General features: G+C 43.6%; 1 protein-coding gene across 1 annotated transcript in view; it reads left to right on the forward strand.

The window, feature by feature from the left end:
- The window catches only part of LOC126455426 (PDF receptor-like), a 403957-nt gene that overhangs the window by 376808 nt on the left and 5417 nt on the right, over window positions 1-21732 (forward strand). The window contains exon 11 of the mRNA XM_050091176.1: window positions 8008-8191. Coding sequence (XP_049947133.1) covers window positions 8008-8191 — 184 coding nt within the window. The remainder of the gene's footprint in view (window positions 1-8007; window positions 8192-21732) is intronic.

Below are 21732 nucleotides of genomic sequence, written 5' to 3' on the forward strand. Positions count from 1 at the left end.
TGAGCAGTCTCCGTCGGATTTTATTCTGACTTTTACCGTCTGTTGAATGGGAAGAGTTTGAAATAGTTTTGCCAATGCTCGTGGTAACTGCTAAGATTATAGCACCCTTATATGTGTATTTAAATGAAGTAGAAAACAAACTTGAAACAAATTAAGACAAAAAAATATTATTTTACAGGAATGGCAACAGTAATCAAAGATAGTCTGTAGCTTTATTAGAGTAGTTGCTCGTTTGGTGTTGAGCCACCTGTAAGTTTAGGAAAGCAATTGTAATTAATTACACATATTTTGGAAATTACGCTGACGTTCTCTTGTCCACGCGAACTGTAACAGATGGGTGGCCTATCTATAATTCCATTATTAACATCTTTGTTCGATCCATTACTGGGATATATGTAAATGCAGCGTTATTTATTGATGAAGCAACCCCGAGATAGGCAGTGCTGATGCCGCCTTACGCAATTACGGCGTACACTAATGAGGTAGCTTCACTTTTAAGACGTGTGTTCAATCGTTCCGGATAGATAATACACTATGTGATGAAAAGTATCATGACACCCCCAAAACCATACGTTTTTCATATTAGATGCATTGTGCTGCCACCTACTGTCAGGTACTCCACATCAGCGACCACAGTATTCATTGGATATCGTGAGAGAGCAGAATGGGACGCTCCACGGAACTCACGGACTGCCGCGCGGGTAGCCGCGCGGTCTATTGCGCCTTGCCACGGTACGCGTGGCTCCCCCCGTTTGAGGTTCCAGTCCTCGTTCGGACGTGTGCGTGTGTGTGTTGTCCTTAGCGTAGGTTAGTTTAAGTTGGATTAAGTAGTGTGTACGCTGAGGGACCGATGGAAACGTTCAAATGTGTGTGAAATCTTATGGGACTTAACTGCTAAGGTCATCATTCCCTAAGTTTACACACTACTTAACCTAAATTATCCTAAGGACAAACACACACATCCATGTCCGAGAGAGAACTCGAACCTCCGCCGGGACCAACCGCACAGTCCATGACTGCAGCGCCTTAGACCGCTCAGGAGACCGATGACCTCAGCAGTTTGGTCCCATAAGACCATACCACCAATTTACAAATTTACAAACTCACAGACTTCAAACGTGGTCAGGTGATGGGGGGTCATTTGTGTCATACGTCTGTACGCGATATTTCCACACTTCTAAACATCCCTAGGTCCACTGTTTCCGATGTGATAGCACAAAAGCGTACAGGCTGACCTCGTCTGTTGAGTGACCGAGACCGCCGACACTTGAAGAGGGTCGTAATGTGTAATAGGCAAACATTTGTCCAGACCACCACACAGGAACTCCAAACTGCATCAGGATCCACTGCAAGTACTACTACAGTTAGGCGGGAGGTGAGAAAACTTTGATTTTGTGTTCGAGTCGCTGCTCATATGACACACATCACGCCGGTAAATGCCAAACGACGCCTCGCTTGCTGTAAGGAGAGTAAACATTCGACGATTGAATAGTGGAAAAAAGTTGTGTTGAGTGACGAATCACGGTACACAATGTGGTGATCCGATTGAAGGGTGTGGTATGGCGAATGCCCGGGTGAACATCATCTGCCAGACGCGTGTGGTGCCAACAGTAAAATTCGGAGGCGGTGGTATTATGGTGTGGTCGTGTTTTTCGTGGAGAGGGTTTCGACCCCTTGTTGTTATGCGTGGTACTATCACAGCACAGGTCTACGTTGGTGTTTTAAACACCCTCTTGCTTCCCACTGTTGATGAGCAAGCCGAGGATGGCAATTGCATCTTTCAACACGATCGAGCACCTGTTCATAATGCACCGCCTGTGGCGGAGTGGTTACACGACAATAACATCCCTGTAATGGACTAGCCTGCACAGATTCCTGACATGAATTCTATTTGGGATGTTTTGGAACGCCGATTCCGTACTTGGCCTCACCGACTGACATCGATACCTCTCCTCAGTGCAGAACTCCGTGAAGAAAGGGCTGCCATTCCCCAAGAAGCCTTACAGCACCTGGTTGAACTTATGCCTGCTAGAGTGGAAGCTGTCATCAAGGCTAAGGGTGGGCCAACACCGTACTGAATTCCAGTATTACCGATGGAGGGCGCCCAGGTGTCCGGATACTTTTGATCACATTGCGTATCTGCGGCGTATTTCTTTTACTGGCATTCAGTCGATGAAGAAAAGACAGAAAAAATTACTATTTTTTTTTGGAACAGTCAAACTAAGATGTCTCGTTAGTACAGGTTGTTTAAAAAGTATACATCACATTCCACAAGAATATCTGTATCAGTAAACAGCTAGCACGATGCACGGTGTGCACTTCACTTTTACAGTTGCAGGTTGCCTGTATAACGGCTTCCAGTGGCAACAAAAATTGATTTCCATACTTCATATAATTATTGGCCGAATTTAAAAATTTGAAACGCTGTCGTAATCTTCTCGTGAGGACATACGATCTTATATTAAAAGTTCAACAAAAAAGCCGAACACTGAAGTACAAAACAGTAAATGTGTTGGGGCAACGTTAACACACGGCGATCAAATTACCCAGCCTGGTTTCATCCATTGTTTCAGAATAGGAACAGTTGGCGACTTTCAACAAACTTTCAAATGGCTCTGAGCACTATGGGACTTAACATCTGTGGTCATCAGTGCCCTAGAACTTAGAACAACTTAAACCTAAGTAACCTGAGGACATCACACACATCCATGCCCGAGGCAGGATTCGAACCTGCGACCGTAGCGGTCACGCGGTTCCAGACTGAAGCGCCTAGAACCGCACGGCCACACCGGCCAACAAACTTTACACATAATTTTACTCCCCGGATTACATAATGAAAAGAAAGTGGTTTACAGCTTGCTTCATTTTCGCTATACGATATCAGCACCTACGACGACGTCTTAACTTATTCCTTCTTCACTCTTATCACTACAGTTTCGACAAATACCACAGAATGTACCTACAAACATATCACCTAATGCAAAAAGAGACGCACTACATAGGAATGTGACAGAACTCGGAAGATATAATTTACATACACAGATAAGGAATGATTACAATTTGAGATGGAAATGTTGTGTGACTAGAGCCCCCCTATCGGGTAGACCGTTCGCAGGGTGCAATTCTTTCGATTTGACGCCACTGCGGTGACTTACTTGTCGATGGCGATGAAATGTTGATGATTAGGACAACACAACACCCAGTCCCTGATGTTCAACACAGCCGGGAATCGAACGAGGGCCCTTAGGATTGACATTCTGTCGCTCTGACCACTCAGCTACCGGGGCCGGACAGTTTGAGATAAATTGGATGATTTGTTCAAAGAAAGAGCATTACAGATTGAACAAGTCGTTAACGGGTTGGTCTACCTCTAACCCGTATCAAGCAGTCATTCGGCCCGAGCTTATGACGGTCTAATGTGCCAACTGGACATAATTTGGCACGTTAGCCCACAGGAGGATGTCTAGCAGCTCTGTCAGTCAATGTCGAGCCAAATAACTGTTTGACATTGATTGACAGATTTGTTGGATGTCCTCCTGAGGGATATCGTGCCTAATTCTGTACTACTGGCGCATTGGATCGTCATAACCCTGGGCTGGGTGCAGGGTATTTTCGATAAAGCTCCAAATGTTCCCAATTGGGAAGAGATTAGGCAACACTGCGGGCCAAGTCAGGTTTTTGCATGCGCGAGCAGAATTTAAGAGTCCCGCTTCTCACCGAGCCCCGAAGTTTGGTGACGGTAACCACGACTTGAGAGAGTACCGCACCACAATAGATAACCCGCCCTCGGAACACTCGTAGCGCATCAGCTGTATGGTTTGGCAGTACGATCTATGTCGAACTCCGCAAGGGACCGCAGCTGCCTACCCAAGGGAATCACGTCTGTGGATTGGTCGACGCCCCTTGAATACCGGAGCACTGATCAGCGGCCTCTGTTCTGTTCAGGGCGCCGAGTCGTGTACAGTGTCCAGTTACAGCCGAGTCTACAAGCTGCAACGTTCGTACGTCGTCAGCCGAGACTCAGGCTCCGTAGGCATTGTAGGCCAACCCTGGACTCTACGTAGGCAACATCCGGAATAACAGGGACAAGACTTTAACATTTTATAGGATTTATAATAATTTCAAACGTCTAAATCTGCTGGACATTTCACAAGAAGAAGCATCATTTAAGTTGAGTATTTCTTCATATTTACTAAATATCTTTTTGTAACTGACTTTGAGGAATCTTTGTGATTGAAGGCAACCTACGCCGTCCTCCTGCATTCCCAACAGGAAGACCAGCGAGGACGTTTCTGTTGTCACCAGGGACAGCGGTGGGGTACCAATCTGATTGCCGCCCTCTATATGGCCCGACAATCAGGAGTGACGGTCTGGGGCGCCACTTCATTTCATATCAGGACTCCTTTGAATGTCATCAACGGCTTCTCTATAGCGCAGCGGCACGTCGACTAAATTCTACCCTCCATTTTATTGCCCTTCATTGCGAGCCATCCTGGACTTAAATTTCAATAAGACAATGCTCGTCTGTACGCGGCGAGAGTTTCTACTACTTCTCTTCGTGCCTGCCAAAATCTAACTTGGACAGCAAGTTCGCCATATCTCCCCCCAACTGAGAATGATTAGAGTGTTATGGGTAGGACCCTCCAAACGTCTCGAAATTTTGGCGATGGAATGTGTAAGTTGACAGAATTTGGCACGCTATCCCTCAGGAGGACATCTAACAGCTCTGTCATTGCCAAACCAAATAGTTGCTTGCGTATGGAACAGAAGTGGAGCAACGCGTCATTGACGAGCTCAGTTTGCGACGCTGTTTCTCTTGAACAAATCATTCAACTTTTCTGGAATTGTATTCATATGTTTACCTGTGTATGTCCATCACATATATCTATGTCTGTCCTATTCTGATAATTCCTTCGTGCTGAAACGTTTCTCTCTCTTCTTGTGATGCAGATCTTCTTGTTGTGTCCGTGCTTCACAACTTGAAAACTGTAAGTTACTTTCTCTCTTTCTCCGTTCGTAAACGCATAACAAACAGATAACTAAGTTACGCTTTGCTGTTGGCAGATGACAAGATGTATATTGTGTAGCAGAGTAGCTACCAAAATAAATGGACAATAACACCATGTAAGGTATGTTAACTAATGCATCCATCCACTTTTCGCCAATTAAGCTATAAAATGGAACTTTGACATAATGTTATAACCAACACAAATGTTTATATGTAAAGACAATTTTACAGTTAAAAATAAAAATTAAACCCACTGATGATAGCACAAAAGTGCTGAAACATGTATGGGTGAAACAAAACAGAAGAAAGGTGTCTTGCATAAGGCGGAACTTCTCACTCCGTTTCTCTCTATATCTCTCTGTCTTCTTTTTCGCTCAACCCAAAGTTGTGCATTATCTCTCAGTTCTAGAGCACATTATCAGTTGGTATTGACTGAGGAATGATGCAGCGAAAAGCACGTGTTGATTTAGTATGTGCCAAAATATCCCGTAAATGCTAAGTCAACTCTAATGCTAGAAGTTGCAAGAGATGCGTTGTGCACCAGTGAGCAGTGTGAATTTTACCGTTTAAATTCCGAAAGCGGGTGTTCACCGAAGACGCAGCCAATGTATTGCTTCCTGCAGGAACCAAGGTAAATTGACAAAAGTTGGGAAGTGATTCTAGCGTATTTTCGTGTAAGTGAGCCACGGTCTCCACTGGTTCGTTAAACGGTAATACCATAATTACGACGTATTCGGTATGTTACCCCAGTTACAGTTACCTTTGGTTCTGGGAACGTATGCTGAGAACAGCAAAAAAGCCAGCAAAATACAGTCACCAAGAAGGTTCCTCTTCAGTGGCTACGTGAAGTTTACGACGCTCATGTCGATATCACTTGCTCCTGGTTGCTAGGATTGTCGTAGCCACGGAACAAGTACTCCATTCTTCTCAGAGTCTTGAAGCTCTTTTCCACGATCATGATGGTCGACATTTTGAGCAAGACCTGCAAGGGAACAGTTCCGGGACTGTTACATAGTGTACTCCACACTGACTGTTCAGACTGAACACACTGTGATAAAATTTTACTTGTATAGTAGTGTATTTTAGGCTTCTGTAGTGTTGTGAAGATATGTTCACAGAAACAGAGTTAATCGAGGTAACGAACCAAATTATTATTTTATAATGAGCCAACGGAGAGCATAGGTCGCATATACCAAGGCACTTAGAAAATATTCCACAACAACAACTAATAGTATTAGTGAGGCTTGGGTTCATCCTACTTATTTCCCGAAAAGATCTCACAGGAATACAGAGCAGCTTTTGATTTCTCTTCTTGCGCTAGTTATCACAGGAGCAGGCAAAGGAGAAATGACAATTACACCTGAAGTAACCCGTGGAACATACAGTCAGATAGCTCGCTGAGTAAAATGTGGGTGTAGATTTAGAGGCAGTGCCTAACAGTGTCCTAGTGTATGTGGAGATCTCATCTGACATCTCATTTCCCACGTCCTACCGGTGTGCAATACTTATCACCTTAAATTCCACACCGATCTACTTGACCTACTTTATGACATTTTTTGGGGACAATTTGATTGTCTATTGAAGTCAATGATTTTTCCTATGCACGATTGACATTCTAAAACTTATTTGAGACGTACTTCTTCACAATAGCAATATTGTATACACATGGGCATGGTAGCCCTGATTAGTTACTGAGTTTCTGGTGGGTACACTCCTCTGACACTACTGTCGACAGGAAAGCTGTGCACACGTTTCTGGTTCTGCGGCTGCTGCTGGGGATCGCCCGGCTGTTGAACATGGCGGATGCCACCTGGAAAGTCCACATGGGACACTGCATTATGGCCATAAGCCATGTATTTCTTTGTAACGTTCCTCTTCTGATGTTACCAGGAAATTGGTATGGTGGCAATTGCGATGACATCACTGCTGGAGACCACGAACCTGTTCAACACAGTTGATGCATCACTGGATAAGACCACCTTGGGATTCGTGCTCTTATTGGACGCAGTTACTATTCTCCTTCCTTTACTTCTTGATAACATTCCTTTGTTGCTCCCACCAAAAAACTGGTGCGGTGTCAGTGGCGCTGATTTCAATGCTGGCGATGACGAACTTGTTCAACACGGAGAATGCCGTTCTGGAGAGGATCCACTTGGGGTTTGTGCTTTGATTTGATGCGATTCCAGGTCTCCCTCCATGACTTACAGGCCGCTGTTGTCACCAGGAAACTGGTGCAGTGGCAGTGGTGCTGATGTCGCCGCTGGGGATACCCAGCCTGGTGAACGTGGCAGAAGCATTTCAGCACACAGCTGCTTGGCACTTCATGTTTAGGTTCGACGCAGTTTAGCGTCACCTTCCACCGAACGAGGTGGCGCAGTGGTTAGCACATTGGACTCGCATTCGGGAGGACGACGGTTCAATCCCGCGCCCGGCCATCCTGATTTAGGTTTCTCCGTGATTTCCCTAGATCACTCCAGGCAAATGCCGGGATGGTTCCTTTGAAAGGGCACGGTCGCCTTCCTTTCCTATCCTTCCCTAATCCGAGCTTGTGCTCCGTCTCTAATAACCTCGTTGTCGACAGGACGTTCAACACCAATATCCTCCTCCTCCTCGCGTCACCTTCCAGGAATTTTTCGTAGTATTCCTCTACAGTTATTACTGTGGCGGCAGTGGTGTGACGTTAATGTTGTAGTTAACAAACTGCGCGGGGTAGCCGAGCGATCTGTGGCGTCATTTCACGGTCCAGGCGGCTCCCCGCACCGGAGGTTCGAGTCCTCCCTGTGGCATGGGTGTGCTTGTTGTCGTTAGCGTAAGTTGGATTAAGTAGTGCATAAGATTACGGAACGATGACCTCAGCAGTTAGGTCCTATCAGACCTTTCAATACCCGATCAGCTGTCCATTTGACCGAGTTCGTCTAGGACATCACGCACTGTCTTAATGCATTTCCTTGTCGCTTTCCAGGACTTCCTTTATAGTTTTTCTCTACTGTTGTCACCAGGAAGGCGGTGCGGGCGGCGGTGGTGCTGCTGCCGCTGCTGGGGATCACCAACCTGGTCAACATGGCGGACGCCCCGCTGGACAGGGCCGCCTGGGAGTTCGCGCTCTGGTCCTACGCCACGCACTTCCTCGTCTCCTTCCAGGGATTCTTCATAGCCTGCCTCTACTGCTTCCTCAACGGCGAGGTGCGTATTGTGCCGCTCAAACTGCCTGCCACCCAAATAACTGCCTTGCTGCATGTATTCATTATCGAGCTGCAACGATTGTGGCCTCTAAGAGGCTTAGACGTGAAGTAACTGTAATTAAAAAATGGATAGTGGAATCATACTATCATGAAAGAAAGAGTGAACATTATGTCAGAGAAGTGGAGCATATGCCTGTTGTTGTGGATAGATGCGGAAGGAAATTAGCAGTACCGCCTTTCAAAGGATCCATTCCTGTGGTTTTCCTTGATTTAGGAAAATGATGTAAGGTCTAAACGTTTGAGTCCATACAAATAATTGAGCCCCACTCTAGCCCATTGGGAGTGCAGTGTCGTACTGCTAGGCAGCTTCCTTTAGTATAGGGAAGGAATACACCTGGCTTCACACGGATACATAATTCCAACGTAACGGAGCCGACCGATGTGGCCGAGCGGTTCTAGGCGCTACAGTCTGGAACCGCGCGACCGCCATGGTCGCACGTTCGGATCCTGCCTCGGGCATGGATGTGTGTGACGTCCTTAGGTTAGTCAGATTTAAGTAGTTCTAAGTTCCAGGGGACTGATGACCTCAGAAGTTAAGTCCCATAGTGCTCAAAGCCATTTGAACCAACGTAACGGTAGGCAACAAACTGAACATACCATCAATGCGTACATAAACTACAGCATCAAAAGCTTTTAATAGCGACAACTTTAAAGGGCTCCTGGTAGTCCGTCACAGCTAGTTGAGTGTCAACCAAGAGTAACCTCTGCACAACAGGATCGACGTCTAACCCTAAAGAGTCGGATGATACTGAGCCATGCAAGATCATTGTCTGCAGAAGTTACAGCAGTCTCGTTTCCTGCAGTTTCTCGACTAGCTTTGTAGCGGAGAGTCGGGATTACTGAAGAATGAGATACAACCCCGTCGGCTTTGACCAAAGACGTCAGCAGTTGCCACAGATGAGGTATTGCACAGATTTAACAGCAAAGACGAATGTGGAGAAACAAAAGAATCCACGACAGAGAAAACAGATCGTAGACATATATCACGTATATTCACATTTCGAACATAATGTTAAGTATACCGCCTATTTGAATCCTAGTAGTATCCTGTTCTTCAGTTGACTTATATAGCTCAAGTGAAAGTGTTGGGATATCAGTGCAGAAAAGAAAGAAGAAACAGTGTCAGAAGTAACGTTAGCATGGAATACCTCTGTGGTAATATATGAGTTGTATCCCGTATTTCAGTTAATATGCATAAGTTAACTGCAGCACGGGATACTAATTTAACGCATGTCGACTTTTTCGTCTTAGGTACCACTAGTATCGTATTTTTCAAATGACCTATGTAGGTCAACTGAACTAAGGGAGAAAAATTTTACTTATGTCGATCTTTTCGCCTTCCCTAGTACTAGTGTCGAATGAAAAATATCGTGGTAAAATAGTCCTAACGAAGGCGAAAAATGTGACAACTGTAAAATTTATACTCCGTACTGCAATTGATGAACCCTTCTTCACGTCCTCCATATTCATAGAAGTAGATAAATACATAGCTACAAACCAAAATCAAAAAGTAAAACTTGCCCAGAATGAAAAACAGTTCTTCCAAAATATCTCATACTTACTAAGAATGTGCCGAATTGAATGAACATGTGATTTACGTTAATACAAGTGACAAAAAACGCACATGTCTAGCTCCGTCTTATATTACTTTCGCTTATTTACATTTACAATGATGACGCATCGTCACTGAAGATAACCGATTTATTATCTCCAGCTCGAAAATAACGGCATTAATACCTATGAGCAAACTATGACGTCATTGGTCAAAGCCGACGGGTTGTATCCAATGTTTCAGTTGATCTGGAGAGTCAGATCAATCGAACTGTCTGCAGATGTACGGCAGTGGTTCTGAGATGAGTCAGATTAATGTACCGTCAGTAACATCGAGATTGGACAAGGAATGAATTGATGATGTATGTGTTCTTTACCGATGACTACTGCTTTAATGTAGAAAATCATTCTCTTTTCACTTTAGCCTGGAGAGAATGTGGTGAAATCATTATAAATCGGCATACAGAGTTTCATATACCATTGTAAATGCTCAGAATTCCGATAGTCCAGTCTCCCATTTCGTAATGAATATTTTCCAGTTTAATAAAGCTGCTCAACATTATTTTCGCAGAATTTTCCGATTATGACTACCGCTTAGAGATTTGTCTGTGACAGATCGGAATGCGAGACTGTTGCATTCGGAAAATCATCCGTGTACAATGCAGGCCGGCCGCACCTGCTTAGATTTCAGGAAATTAAGGCTGCCTCTTAAGCCCACACCTTTAACTATTGTTGCCACCGTGCATTAGTGTTTCTACCGGTCCCTTGTCCGTTCGAAACTCGACTATGGGTGCGTTGTTTATGCATCTGCACGTCCGTCCCTCTTATGCCGTCTCAATGCTATCCACCATCGTGGAGTCCGTTTGGCCTTTTACACAAGCCCAGATGAGAGTCTGTATGGAGAAGCTGCCGAACTGCCGCTGTCCTGCGGCCATGACTTCCTTCTCAGCAGGTATGCAGACCGTTTGTCTGCCAGGAATGGCCACCCATCCTATGCCTCCCTCCACGATAACTCCTTATTGCCAGTATAGGGAGCGTCCCTCTTCTCTGTTACCCCCTGGAGTTTGCTTTCGGATCTTGCTCCGGCAGTTTAACTTCACGCTACCTGCAACTTTCTAAGTGGGTGTGAACCCTTTGACTAGCTTGGCTTTGTAAGGGGTCCATGCTCACCTTGGCCTCCATTCGCTTCCGAAGTACACTACTGAAGCCTCGCTCTATCGCCTTCAGTTTCACGACCTTCGCATGGAACTTCGCGATAGTACCTTTGTATACACTGGCAGCTCTCGGACTGACCGTGGCGTCAGGTGTGCCATCTTCATTGGCGCCGTATCAGCTTCCGGCTCTCTGCTCAGTGTTTGGAGTGGAGCTCTTCGTCCTGTATCAAGCCACCGAGCGCATCCAGCGACACAGACTTCTCAATTGTGATATCTCCTCAGACTCTCTCAGCACCCTTCAAAGCCTCTGTGTGCTCTACATCGCCCACGCCTTAGTGAAGCGGGTCCAGAAAGCTGTCATATGATTACTCTTGATGGGACCACTGCGCGATTTATATGGGGAGCTGACAGGAAAGAAGGCTGCTGACGCTGCTGCAGTCCTCGTACCACGGCCAATTATTTCTTATATTCCCTCCGTTGATCTCTGTGTTGCCGTCTGTCAGGAGGTGGTGTCACTTTGGCCACCGGTCCTCCGTTCATGGGAGTAAGCTCCGGGTTATTAAGCCTCTCCCAGCACCTTGGACGACATCCTCTCATCCCTCCCGCCGCCAGGAGGTCATTTTAACTATGTTGCGTGTTTGGCACTGCCTTTTTGGCCATCGCCATTTGTTAAGTGGCGTTCTCTCACCCCTTCGTGCACATTGCGCCCAACTTTTAACTTTCCGCTCTTTCCTGATGAATGCCCATTTCTTAACCGTTTACGTTCCCGCTTGGGTTTCGTGTGAGTTACCGGCCGTTTTACCGAACGTCGCACGGGCTGACGACCGAGTTTTACTTTTTATCCGCGTAGGAATATGACGTCGGCCACTTTTTTATTTCCGGACCTCCCTTCTCTATGGCGTACTTTATAGACCTCTCTCCGCGTCTCTGTTTTTAGCTGTCTTCTCTTCCTCGGATTGGGATTGGCGTGTAGTCGATTTTAACTCCTGTTTTTGTCTTTGTGTTTCACAGTTTTGACATGTGTGCGTACTACGTTAGTATTTTTTCATTTTTTTGCGCCCTAAAACAAAACAAAACAGAGATGATAGGCGTCTTAATTCTGAAAGTGGAAGGAATTTTAATCGTAGAAATTAGGTTTTGCAGTGGATGAAACGGCCAGTATTCGTTATGGTAACACAACTGCAGTGTCCAGGGTTACATCCAAGATCTCTTTACGCTAAGAGTGTGGCGTTTATCTTGATCTCCGTGAGATGAGGGCATTGAGATTGGTGGCTCAGTTGGTGCTTGCCGAGAGTACTAAATCGACATATAAAAGCTTCACGATATTCGCCTCTCATCTCCGCCATCAAGAAAATATTAACAACATTGAACTGCTCGCGATACGTTTAGTTTTCTCCAGCAGCTGATCGAGCGACATATGTATTAGATAGATATCGTAGAGACATCTCAGCGTAAACGGTAACGGATTGTACTCTAATTTTTCTAAAGTATGACCATCTCTTTTTAACAAGGTGTTGCGATACCTAATTATGTGACGGGATATAAATAAACCTTTGTAATTACTAGTCATACATTCTACGTAACATGATGTGAAAAATATGAACCATTCTGGCTCGTATCCTTTAATAACGATAACATGCTGGTAAGTATATTTGATAAACATATTTCATGAAGGGCTTGTAGTAACAAGAACAGGGAGAAAGTGTTCCCGAAGAGCACCTTGAAAATCGTCTGCAGATATGAAGGAATACAATGGAAAAAGTAGCAGCTCAGATTTGAGAACGAGTTCAAGAAAGTTGACTGGAATACTAAAGGAATTCGAACCACATAAACCCCTTTAACTTTTAGAATTATATGATTGGCGTTCAGCATTTTCAAATGTTCTTTTTTCTTAAGTTGTCTGTTCTATTAAGCTTTTTCACATATATCTGTCATTTATATATAAGACGGACGTTACTGAAATCTGACGAATTTGTTGTTTTAAATTGTTGTGCAACAGAGTACCGAAAAGTAAACATGCACCATGTTCTGTAGAGAAATCGAATATGAATGGTTCTTTATTTCCGATTTGCAATATCGCCCAGATACAATATACTTGATGTTGCCAATTAAAAATATTTGTCTTTTAGTAGAAGGCAAACGACTTCGTTTCGTCGCGGAAGGTCAGAAAATTAAGACGGAAATTGTCTCTCGTACTGTGTTTATTTTACTGTATCAGTTGTGGCGTAGGCAACCCATTCAGACCTCGTAGAATAGAGGAGAGAACTCTTAGTAGGCACCTAAGAAAACTGTTTGTACAAAGGTGCAATGATCGTGAAAGACGTTCAGGAAGTCACGTAATTAATTTTCCTTGCTCCGAAAAAAAGTCGCTAAAGCACACACGCAAAGGCGATTAAAATGAAACGTAAATACAATAATGTACACAGTTTTACTTTGAAACTAAAAGTTATTTTACTATCGATATCGGATGTAATTTGCAACAGAAAAAAGATATAAACTTACGAACATAAGTGTGCAAATTCTGAAATGATAAGAAGCTTACAGTTAGTGGTGACGTCATCACTTTTCAACATTATCTAGCCCCACATCCAGTGCCGACGTACCTATCGCTAGCAGAAATGGGACCCCACAGGTAAAACCTTATTTGAAAGGATTAGCGTAAATGTTTGTCATAAAATAAGAATTCAGAGAATAATTGTATATAAGATATTGAAAATAGCAGTACTTTCAGTCATTAAATAATTTTTAATAACTACACTATTGGAAACGGGAAGTGTTACACAACGACGTACCGGCCGTCCCACCGAAGAAAAATCGCAGGGATCACCGGAAATCCAGCTCGGATTTTCTACTTGATAGTCAGCCGCAATGACGACCTGGCTAAGGAGGCCGATACTCATCACATAACAGGTTTTAAATTATTGAAGTTTCGCTTTACTCGGGACTGATGTCATCCATCAACGTAGGTATGAAATGTGATTCCTACTGGCAGGATTACACGTTTTTATTCGTTGCGGCATAGAAGCTAAGTGCCTGGGAATAATATGGTTAAGGAATTCCTTGATACAACAGTGGTATTTAATATCGTCATTGTTCCTGTCCAGAGGCTGGTATCATTATGTGTCTACACATCGGGCCCAGAGATGCTATGATTGGTAACAAATCAGGGAACTGGTCACACCAGTCAAGAATCCACACTTCCTCATGTCATCTGTGGTATGAGCTGCAGGGTGGAGTATTGCGTTAGTCTACTGGATTGTTCCGTTTGTTTGCCCGGACTTGGAGGGTATGCCAACAGAGTTTAAAAACCATATCACGTGCTGGAGTTATGGAAGATGTATGGATCTTGATAATCGCCGCTTCCTATGACCTACATCATATACAGACACGTTGTCGTTGCCACACGCAGGAGCCGCCATCCATTATGCCAGTTGACGCTGGATCTACAGCAAGCCAATTCTTTTGCGCCTGGAGTGGTGTCAGTGGAATACGAATCCAGCTTTAGTTAATTTGTACCCGTTAATTTGTTCCCGTTAATTTCCAGTGACATTCGCGCTATAATTGTGCCTTGGTTCAAATGTCGTTTCTTCGACTATTCATCGAAGGTAGCCGAACGATCCTATGATGGTCTATTGTTGCAGTCCCTCTAGAAGGTCCCGTGCCTGTTCTTGTTGCCACATTGTGACCGCCACTCATCGCGCAGGCACCGCACTGCAGCTAGGGGGTGCGAGTATTTCAACACAACTGACTCAGCGTCTAGAGTTATCGCCCACCACCTCTGCAAGTAGCTACCTTTCTATGGATGCTTGTTTCTCTTTCAACAAGATGCTCCAGACAACATTAAATGTTTTAGTGGAAACAGGAAATTACACCGATTGTATTGTACTACCTCCGGTAAAGTACGCTACTTATTAAACTCATTTCAAAGACAATTTCCATATTTTTTTAGTTTAATAATAAAATTCATTAGTTCTTGAATTTTTGGATTATTTTATTAGCGATCGAAAACAGAGGAAATAAGTGCAAAAAATATCATCGAACTATTTAACTGCGAAAGTTACATTTAAAGAGGCTGGTCAGTAACAAGCTAAATTTTAGAAAATTGCCCACGAATGTACTAGAAAAGTGAAAAAAATGTCGTCAAAAATTGTAATATAAAAGGAGCAGTCAAATGAAAACGAGAGGGATTGAAAAATAGAAATCATATCCTTTATTACTTCAAAAGTATTTGCTACAACTGTTAACACGTTCATCCCACAGTGAGAGAGAAAACGGCCCAGTGCATTCATACAAAAAGTTTCTGTTTGGTTACGGGACCGTTATTGCACCGAGGCGTGCGTCTGTTCGTCCGTAGGAAATCGACGGCCACGAAATGTCTTCCTTCAGGGCTCCAAACACGTGGAAATCGCTTGGGGGAGAGATTAGGAATATGTGGAGTATGAATAGGGGTCTCTCAGCGAAGCTTCTGTGGCGTAATTCAAACAACCTTCGCGCATGTCGTCTGACCCACACATATTGCATACAGACCCGATCTCATCCCATGCATTTTATTGGCAGGAAACTTAGAAAATGTAACAGACTGCCTACACTATGCTTGTACGTTCTCCGCGAGGTGTGGGATCCGTACCAGATACGATTAACGGAGTACATCGAGAAAGTTCAATGAAGAGCAGCACGTTTTGTATCATCGCGAAATGGAGGATAGAGTGTCTCGGACACGATACAGGGTTTGAGATGGACACCATTATAACAAAGACGTTTTTCGTCTCACGAAATTTCAATCACCAATTTTCTCCTCCGAATGCGAAAATATTTTGTTGACGCCGACATAGGGAGAAACAATCCTCGTATTAAAATAACGGACATAAGAGCTCGCAAGGGAAGGTATAGGTGTTCGTTCTTTCTGCGCCGGCCATAGTGGCCGAGCGGTTCTAGGCGCTTCAGTCTGGAACCGCGCGACCGCTACGGTCGCAGTTTCGAATCCTGCCTCGGGCATGGATGTGTGTGATGTCCTTAGGTTAGATAGGTTTAAATAGTTCTAAGTTTTAGGCGACTGATGACCTCAGAAGTTAAGTCGAACAGTGCTCAGAGCCATTTGAACCATTTTTGAACCGTTCTTTCTGCGTGTTGTCCGAGAGTGTAATAATAGAGATTTATTGTGAAGGTGGCCTGATGAATCCTCTGCCAAGCACTTAAGTGTGATTTGCAGAGTATCTATTAAGATGTAGATGCGACATTCGTAGCCGTCGGTGTGCTTCGGATGAAGACTTGCACGCCTGAGTACAACCACGGTTCCGTAGCCAGCCCAGGCACACATGTTATTGCATGTAGTCACTGAACGTCTTGTCTCACACAGAGTTACATATATTAAAAGTTATGGTTACAACTGTTGAAACAATAATAAGTTTACCTACTTTTTTCCATCGCTCTTATTTTAGTTGTCTGCCCCTTATATCTCACTGAAAAAAACATAAATTTCTTTGTGATGCGAATGAGCAATAGTCTGTTAACAAAGCAATGTATAATTTAAACGGAGATTCAGTATATGTACTCACATTTGAAAAATATTTTATCGGATGTTTTCTAGACTTTGACAAAAAAATCTCTCAAAATATAGAGAAAGTGTTCACCAATAGTGTGCATTTATAAATTTGGGTTTTGAAAAACCACATTTTAACGCACGCAATATGCTATAGTACAATTGTATTTCTTGTTGAGGTCAGCCTATGGTGAAATTTGAATCCAATTGTATGTCGACCTAAATCGGAAACTTTACATACTAATTAGAGTTGTACCGTCGAGACAGTGATACCCAACCTATCATTACGCCCAGTCGGACATTAACAAGTACCCCCGCGTTTGCCCCCTTCGCCCCACCCCCTCGCCAAGCCTTGTGCTGATCCCTGCCCTCCCCCATATTAACACCAACTTAGCAGCTAACTGTTGCTGTGGTGGTCTTCAGTCCTGAGCCTGGTTTGATGCAACTCTCCATGCTACTCTATCCTGTGCAAGCTTCTTCATCTCCCAGTACGTACTGAAGCCTAAAGCTTTCAGAATCTGCTTAGTGTATTCATCTCGTGGTCTCCCTCTACGATTTTTACCCTCCACGCTGCCCTCCAATACTAAATTGGTGATTCCTTGATGTCTCAGAACATGTCCTACCAACCGATACCTTCTTCTAGTCAAGTTGTGCCACAAAGTTCTCTTATCCCAAATCCTATTCAGTACCTCCTCATTAGTTATGCGATCTACCCACCTAATCTTCAGCATTCTTCGTAGCACCACATTTCGAAAGTTTCTATTCTCTTCTTGTCCAAACTATTTATTGTCCATGTTTCACTTCCATACATGGCTACACACCGTACAGATACTTTCAGAAATGACTTCCTGACACTTAAATCTATACTCGATGGTAACAAATTTCTCTTCTTCAGAAACGCTATCCTTGCCATTGCAAGTCTACATTTGATATCCTGTCTACTTTGATCATCATCAGTTATTTTGCTCCCCAAATAGCAAAACTCCTTTACTACTTTAAGTGTCTCATTTCCTAATCTAATTCCCTCAGCAACATCCGACTTAATTCGACCACATTCCATTATCTTCGTTTTGCTTTTGTTGATGTTCATCTTATATCCTCCTTTCAAGACACTATCCATTGCGTTCAACTGCTCTTCCAAGTCCTTCGCTGTCTCTGACAGAATTACAATGTCATCGGCGAACCTCATAGTTTTTATTTCTTCTCCATGGATTTTAATTCCTACTCCGAAATTTTCTTTTGATTCCTTTACTAATTGCTCAATATACAGATTGAATAACATCGGGGAGAGGCTACAACCCTGCCTCACTCCATTCCCAACCCCTGCTTCCCTTTCATGTCCCTCGACTCTTATAACTGCCATCTGGTTTCTGTATAAATTGTAAGTAGGCTTTCGCTTTCTGTATTTTACCCCTGCCACCTTCAGAATTTGAAACAGAGTATTCCAGTCAACATTGTCAAAAGCTTTCTCTAAGTCTACAAATGCTAGAAACGTAGGTTTGCCTTTTCTTAATATAGCTTCTAAAATAAGTAGTAGGGTCAGTATTGCCTCACATGTTCCCATATTTCCACGGAATCCAAACTGATTTTCCCTGAGGTCGGCTTCTACCAGTTTTTCCATTCGTCTGTAATGAATTCGCGTTAGTGTTTTGCAGCTGTGACTTCTTAAACTGATTGTTCGGTAATTTTCACATCTGTCTGCAACTGCTTTTTTTGGGATAGAATTATTACATTCTTCTTTAAGTCTGAGGGTATTTCGCCTGTCTCATACATCTTACTCACCAGATGGTAGAGTATTGTCAGGACTGGCTCTCCCAAGGCTGTCAGTAGTTCTAATGGAATGTTGTCTACTCCCTGAACTTTGTTTCGACTCTGGTCTTTCAGTGTTCTATCAAACTCTTCACGCAGTATCATATCCCATTTGATCTTCATCTACATCCTCTTCCATTTCTATAACATTGCCCTCAAGTACATTGCCCTTGTATAGACCCTCTATATACTCCTTCCACCTTCCTGCTTTCCCTTCTTTTCTTAGAACTGGGTTTCCATCTCACCTCTTGATATTCATACGAGTGGTTCTCTTTTCTCCAAAGGTCACTTTAGTTTTCCTGTAGGCAGTATCTGTTTTACCCCTAGTGAGATAAGCCTCTACATCCATACGTTTGTCCTCTAGCCATGTTTGCTTAGTCATTTTGCACTTCCTGTCGATCTCATTTTTGAGACGTTTGTATTCCTTTTTGCCTACTTCATTTACTGCATTTTTATATTTTCTCCTTTCATCAATTAAATTCAATATTTCTTCTGTCACCGAAGGATTTCTACTGGCCCTCTTCTTTTTACCTACTTGATCCTCTGCTGCCTTCACTACTTCATCCCTCAAAGCTACCCATTCTTCTTCTACTGTATTTCTTTCCCCCATTCTTGTCAATTGTTCCCGTATGCTCTCCCTGAAACTCTGTACAACCTCTGGTTTAGTCAGTTTATCCAGGTCCTATCTCCTTAAATTCCCACCTTTTTGCAGTTTCTTCAGTTTTAATCTACAGTTCATAACCAATAGATTGTGGTCAGAGTCCACATTTGCCCCTGGAAATGTCTTACAATTTAAAACCTGGTTCCTAAATCTCTGTCTTACCATTACATAATCTATCTGAAACCTGTCAGTGTCTCCAGGCTTCTTCCATGTATACAACCTTCATTTATGATTCTTGATGAAAGTGTTAGCTATGATTAAGTTATGCTCTGTGCAAAATTCCACCAGGCGGCTTCCTCTTTTAATTCTTACCCCCAATACATATTATCCTATTACGTTTCCTTCTCTTCCTTTTCCTACTACCGAATTCCAGTCACCCATGACTATTAAATTTTCGTCTTCCTTCACTATCTGAATAATTTCTTTTATCTCATCAAACATTTCCTCAATTTCTTCGTCATCTGCAGAGCTAATTGACATATAGACTTGTACTACTGCCGTAGGCTTGGGCTTCGTGTCTATCTTAGCCACAACAATGCGATCGCTGTGCTGTTTGTAGTAGCTTACCCGCACTCCTATTGTTTTATTCATTATTAAACCTACCCCTGCATTACCCCCATTTGATTTTGTATTTATAACCCTGTATTCACCTGACCAAAAGTCTTGTTCCTCCTGCCACCGAACTTCACTAATTCCCACTATATCTAGTCTTAACCTATCCATTTCCCTTTTTAAATTTTCTAACCTTCCTGCCCGATTAAGAGATCTGACATTCGACGCTCCTATCCGCTGAACGCCAGTTTTCCTTCTCCTGATAACGACGTCCTCTTGAGTAGTCCCCGCCCGGAGATCCGAATGGGGGACTATTTCACATCCGGAATATTTTGTCCAAGAGGACGTCATCATCATTTATCCACACAGTAAAGCTGCATGCCCTCGGGAAAAATTACGGCCGTAGTTTCCCCTTTCTTTCAGCTGTTCGCAGTACCAGCACAGCAAGGCCGTTTTGGTTAGTGTTACAATGCCAGATCAGTCAATCATCCAGACTGTTGCCCCTGCAACTACGAAAAAGGCTGCTGCCCCTCTCTCAACAGATACCCCTCCATTGTGGTTGCACCTACGGTACGGCTATCGGTTCATGGGGGGGGGGGGGGGGGCACCACCTAACTAAACTCAACAAAACTGTGGGATAAGAGGCTTTTCTTGGAAGACTTTTATAATGGAGAAAGATGTGAAACATTAATGACATTAGTGTGTGTGTTTGTGTGTGTGTGTGTGTGTGTGTGTGTTTGTGTGTGTGTGTGTGTGTGTTATAATGAATGATAAAGCAATTTGCGTGCACTGGAAGTGTTACCCGCAACTTCTCCACCGATAAGAACGCTAACTATCCACAGTGAGAGTAGACACATCCTACAAAGCATACTTCCCCTGCATTACTCTTCTGAATTGCGGCACTTGCTCGACCTCCACGCTGCAAACCGATTTAAAATCAAACATGTTCAGATGTGTGACTATCCTTACTGTTTGTGGACCACTTGATTGCTGGACCCCTTAATAATAATACAGTGGAACCCCTTACTTCTGAACTGCTACAAATTGGACGACTTCTGTCTGTTAATGCCTTGTATGTAACTAATTTAGTAATAATACAGAAAATTATACTGTGTATAGCTTTATGTAGTTACCGCTGTGTCGTGTTGTCAATTAATTCCTTTATCTGTTTCGAAGCGAGTAATGAAGGAATTTCTGGACGACTGTAGCTACTAGTGCGCAGCTCGTGGTCGTGCGGTAGCGTTCTCGTTCCCACGTCCGGGTTCCCGGGTTCGATTCCCGGCGGGGTCAGGGATTTTCTCTGCCTCCTGATGACTGGGATTGATGTCCTTAGGTTAGTTAGTTTTAAGTAGTTCTATGTTCTAGGGGACTGATGACCATAAATATTAAGTCCCATAGTACTCAGAGCCATTTCAACCATTTTTTGTAGCTACTATCAACAACTTTTCCTGAGATATTTAGCGTTTCTACATGTTTGTCTCACTTTTATCGTCAGTAATTTACGGGACAAAGCAAAACACATGTGTATAGTGGATTGACTATGTGAGGAACCTGTAACCTCCATCAAATTAATGAACTAATGGGGAAAAAGTAATTCAAAAAATGGTTGAAATGGGTCTGAGCACTATGGGACTCAACTTCTGAGGTCATTAGTCCCCTATAACATAGAACTACTTACACCTAACTAACCTAAAGACATCACACACATCCATGCCCGGGGCAGGATTCGAACCTGCGACCGTAGCGCTCTCGCGGTTCCAGACTGCAGCGCCTAGAACCGCTCGGCCACTTCCGCCGGCGGAAAAAGTAATTATTGCTAACGTATATGAACAATGTTCGATCTTTTGAAAATAATTTAGTTTCGTGACTGAAACAGAATCGAATTGTTTGATTTCTAACCCCCCACCCCCCACAGAAAATTTAATTTTTCCCCTCAGTGTGACAATTACCCTCACCTTGGAAACCACTGTCCTAAAACAATGGCTCTGAGCACTATGGGACTCAACTGCTGAGGTCATTAGTCCCCTCGAACTTAGAACTAGTTAAACCTAACTAACCTAAGGACATCACAAACATCCATGCCCGAGGCAGGATTCGAACCTGCGACCGTAGCGGTCTTGCGGTTCCAGACTGCAGCGCCTTTAACCGCACGGCCACTTCGGCCGGCCCTAAAACAATGTTCCATACTGAAGTCAGTGTTGGCGCGTAACAACATA

This window comes from Schistocerca serialis, chromosome 2 (genome assembly GCF_023864345.2).
Source record: "Schistocerca serialis cubense isolate TAMUIC-IGC-003099 chromosome 2, iqSchSeri2.2, whole genome shotgun sequence".
NCBI classification, from domain to species: domain Eukaryota; kingdom Metazoa; phylum Arthropoda; class Insecta; order Orthoptera; family Acrididae; genus Schistocerca; species Schistocerca serialis.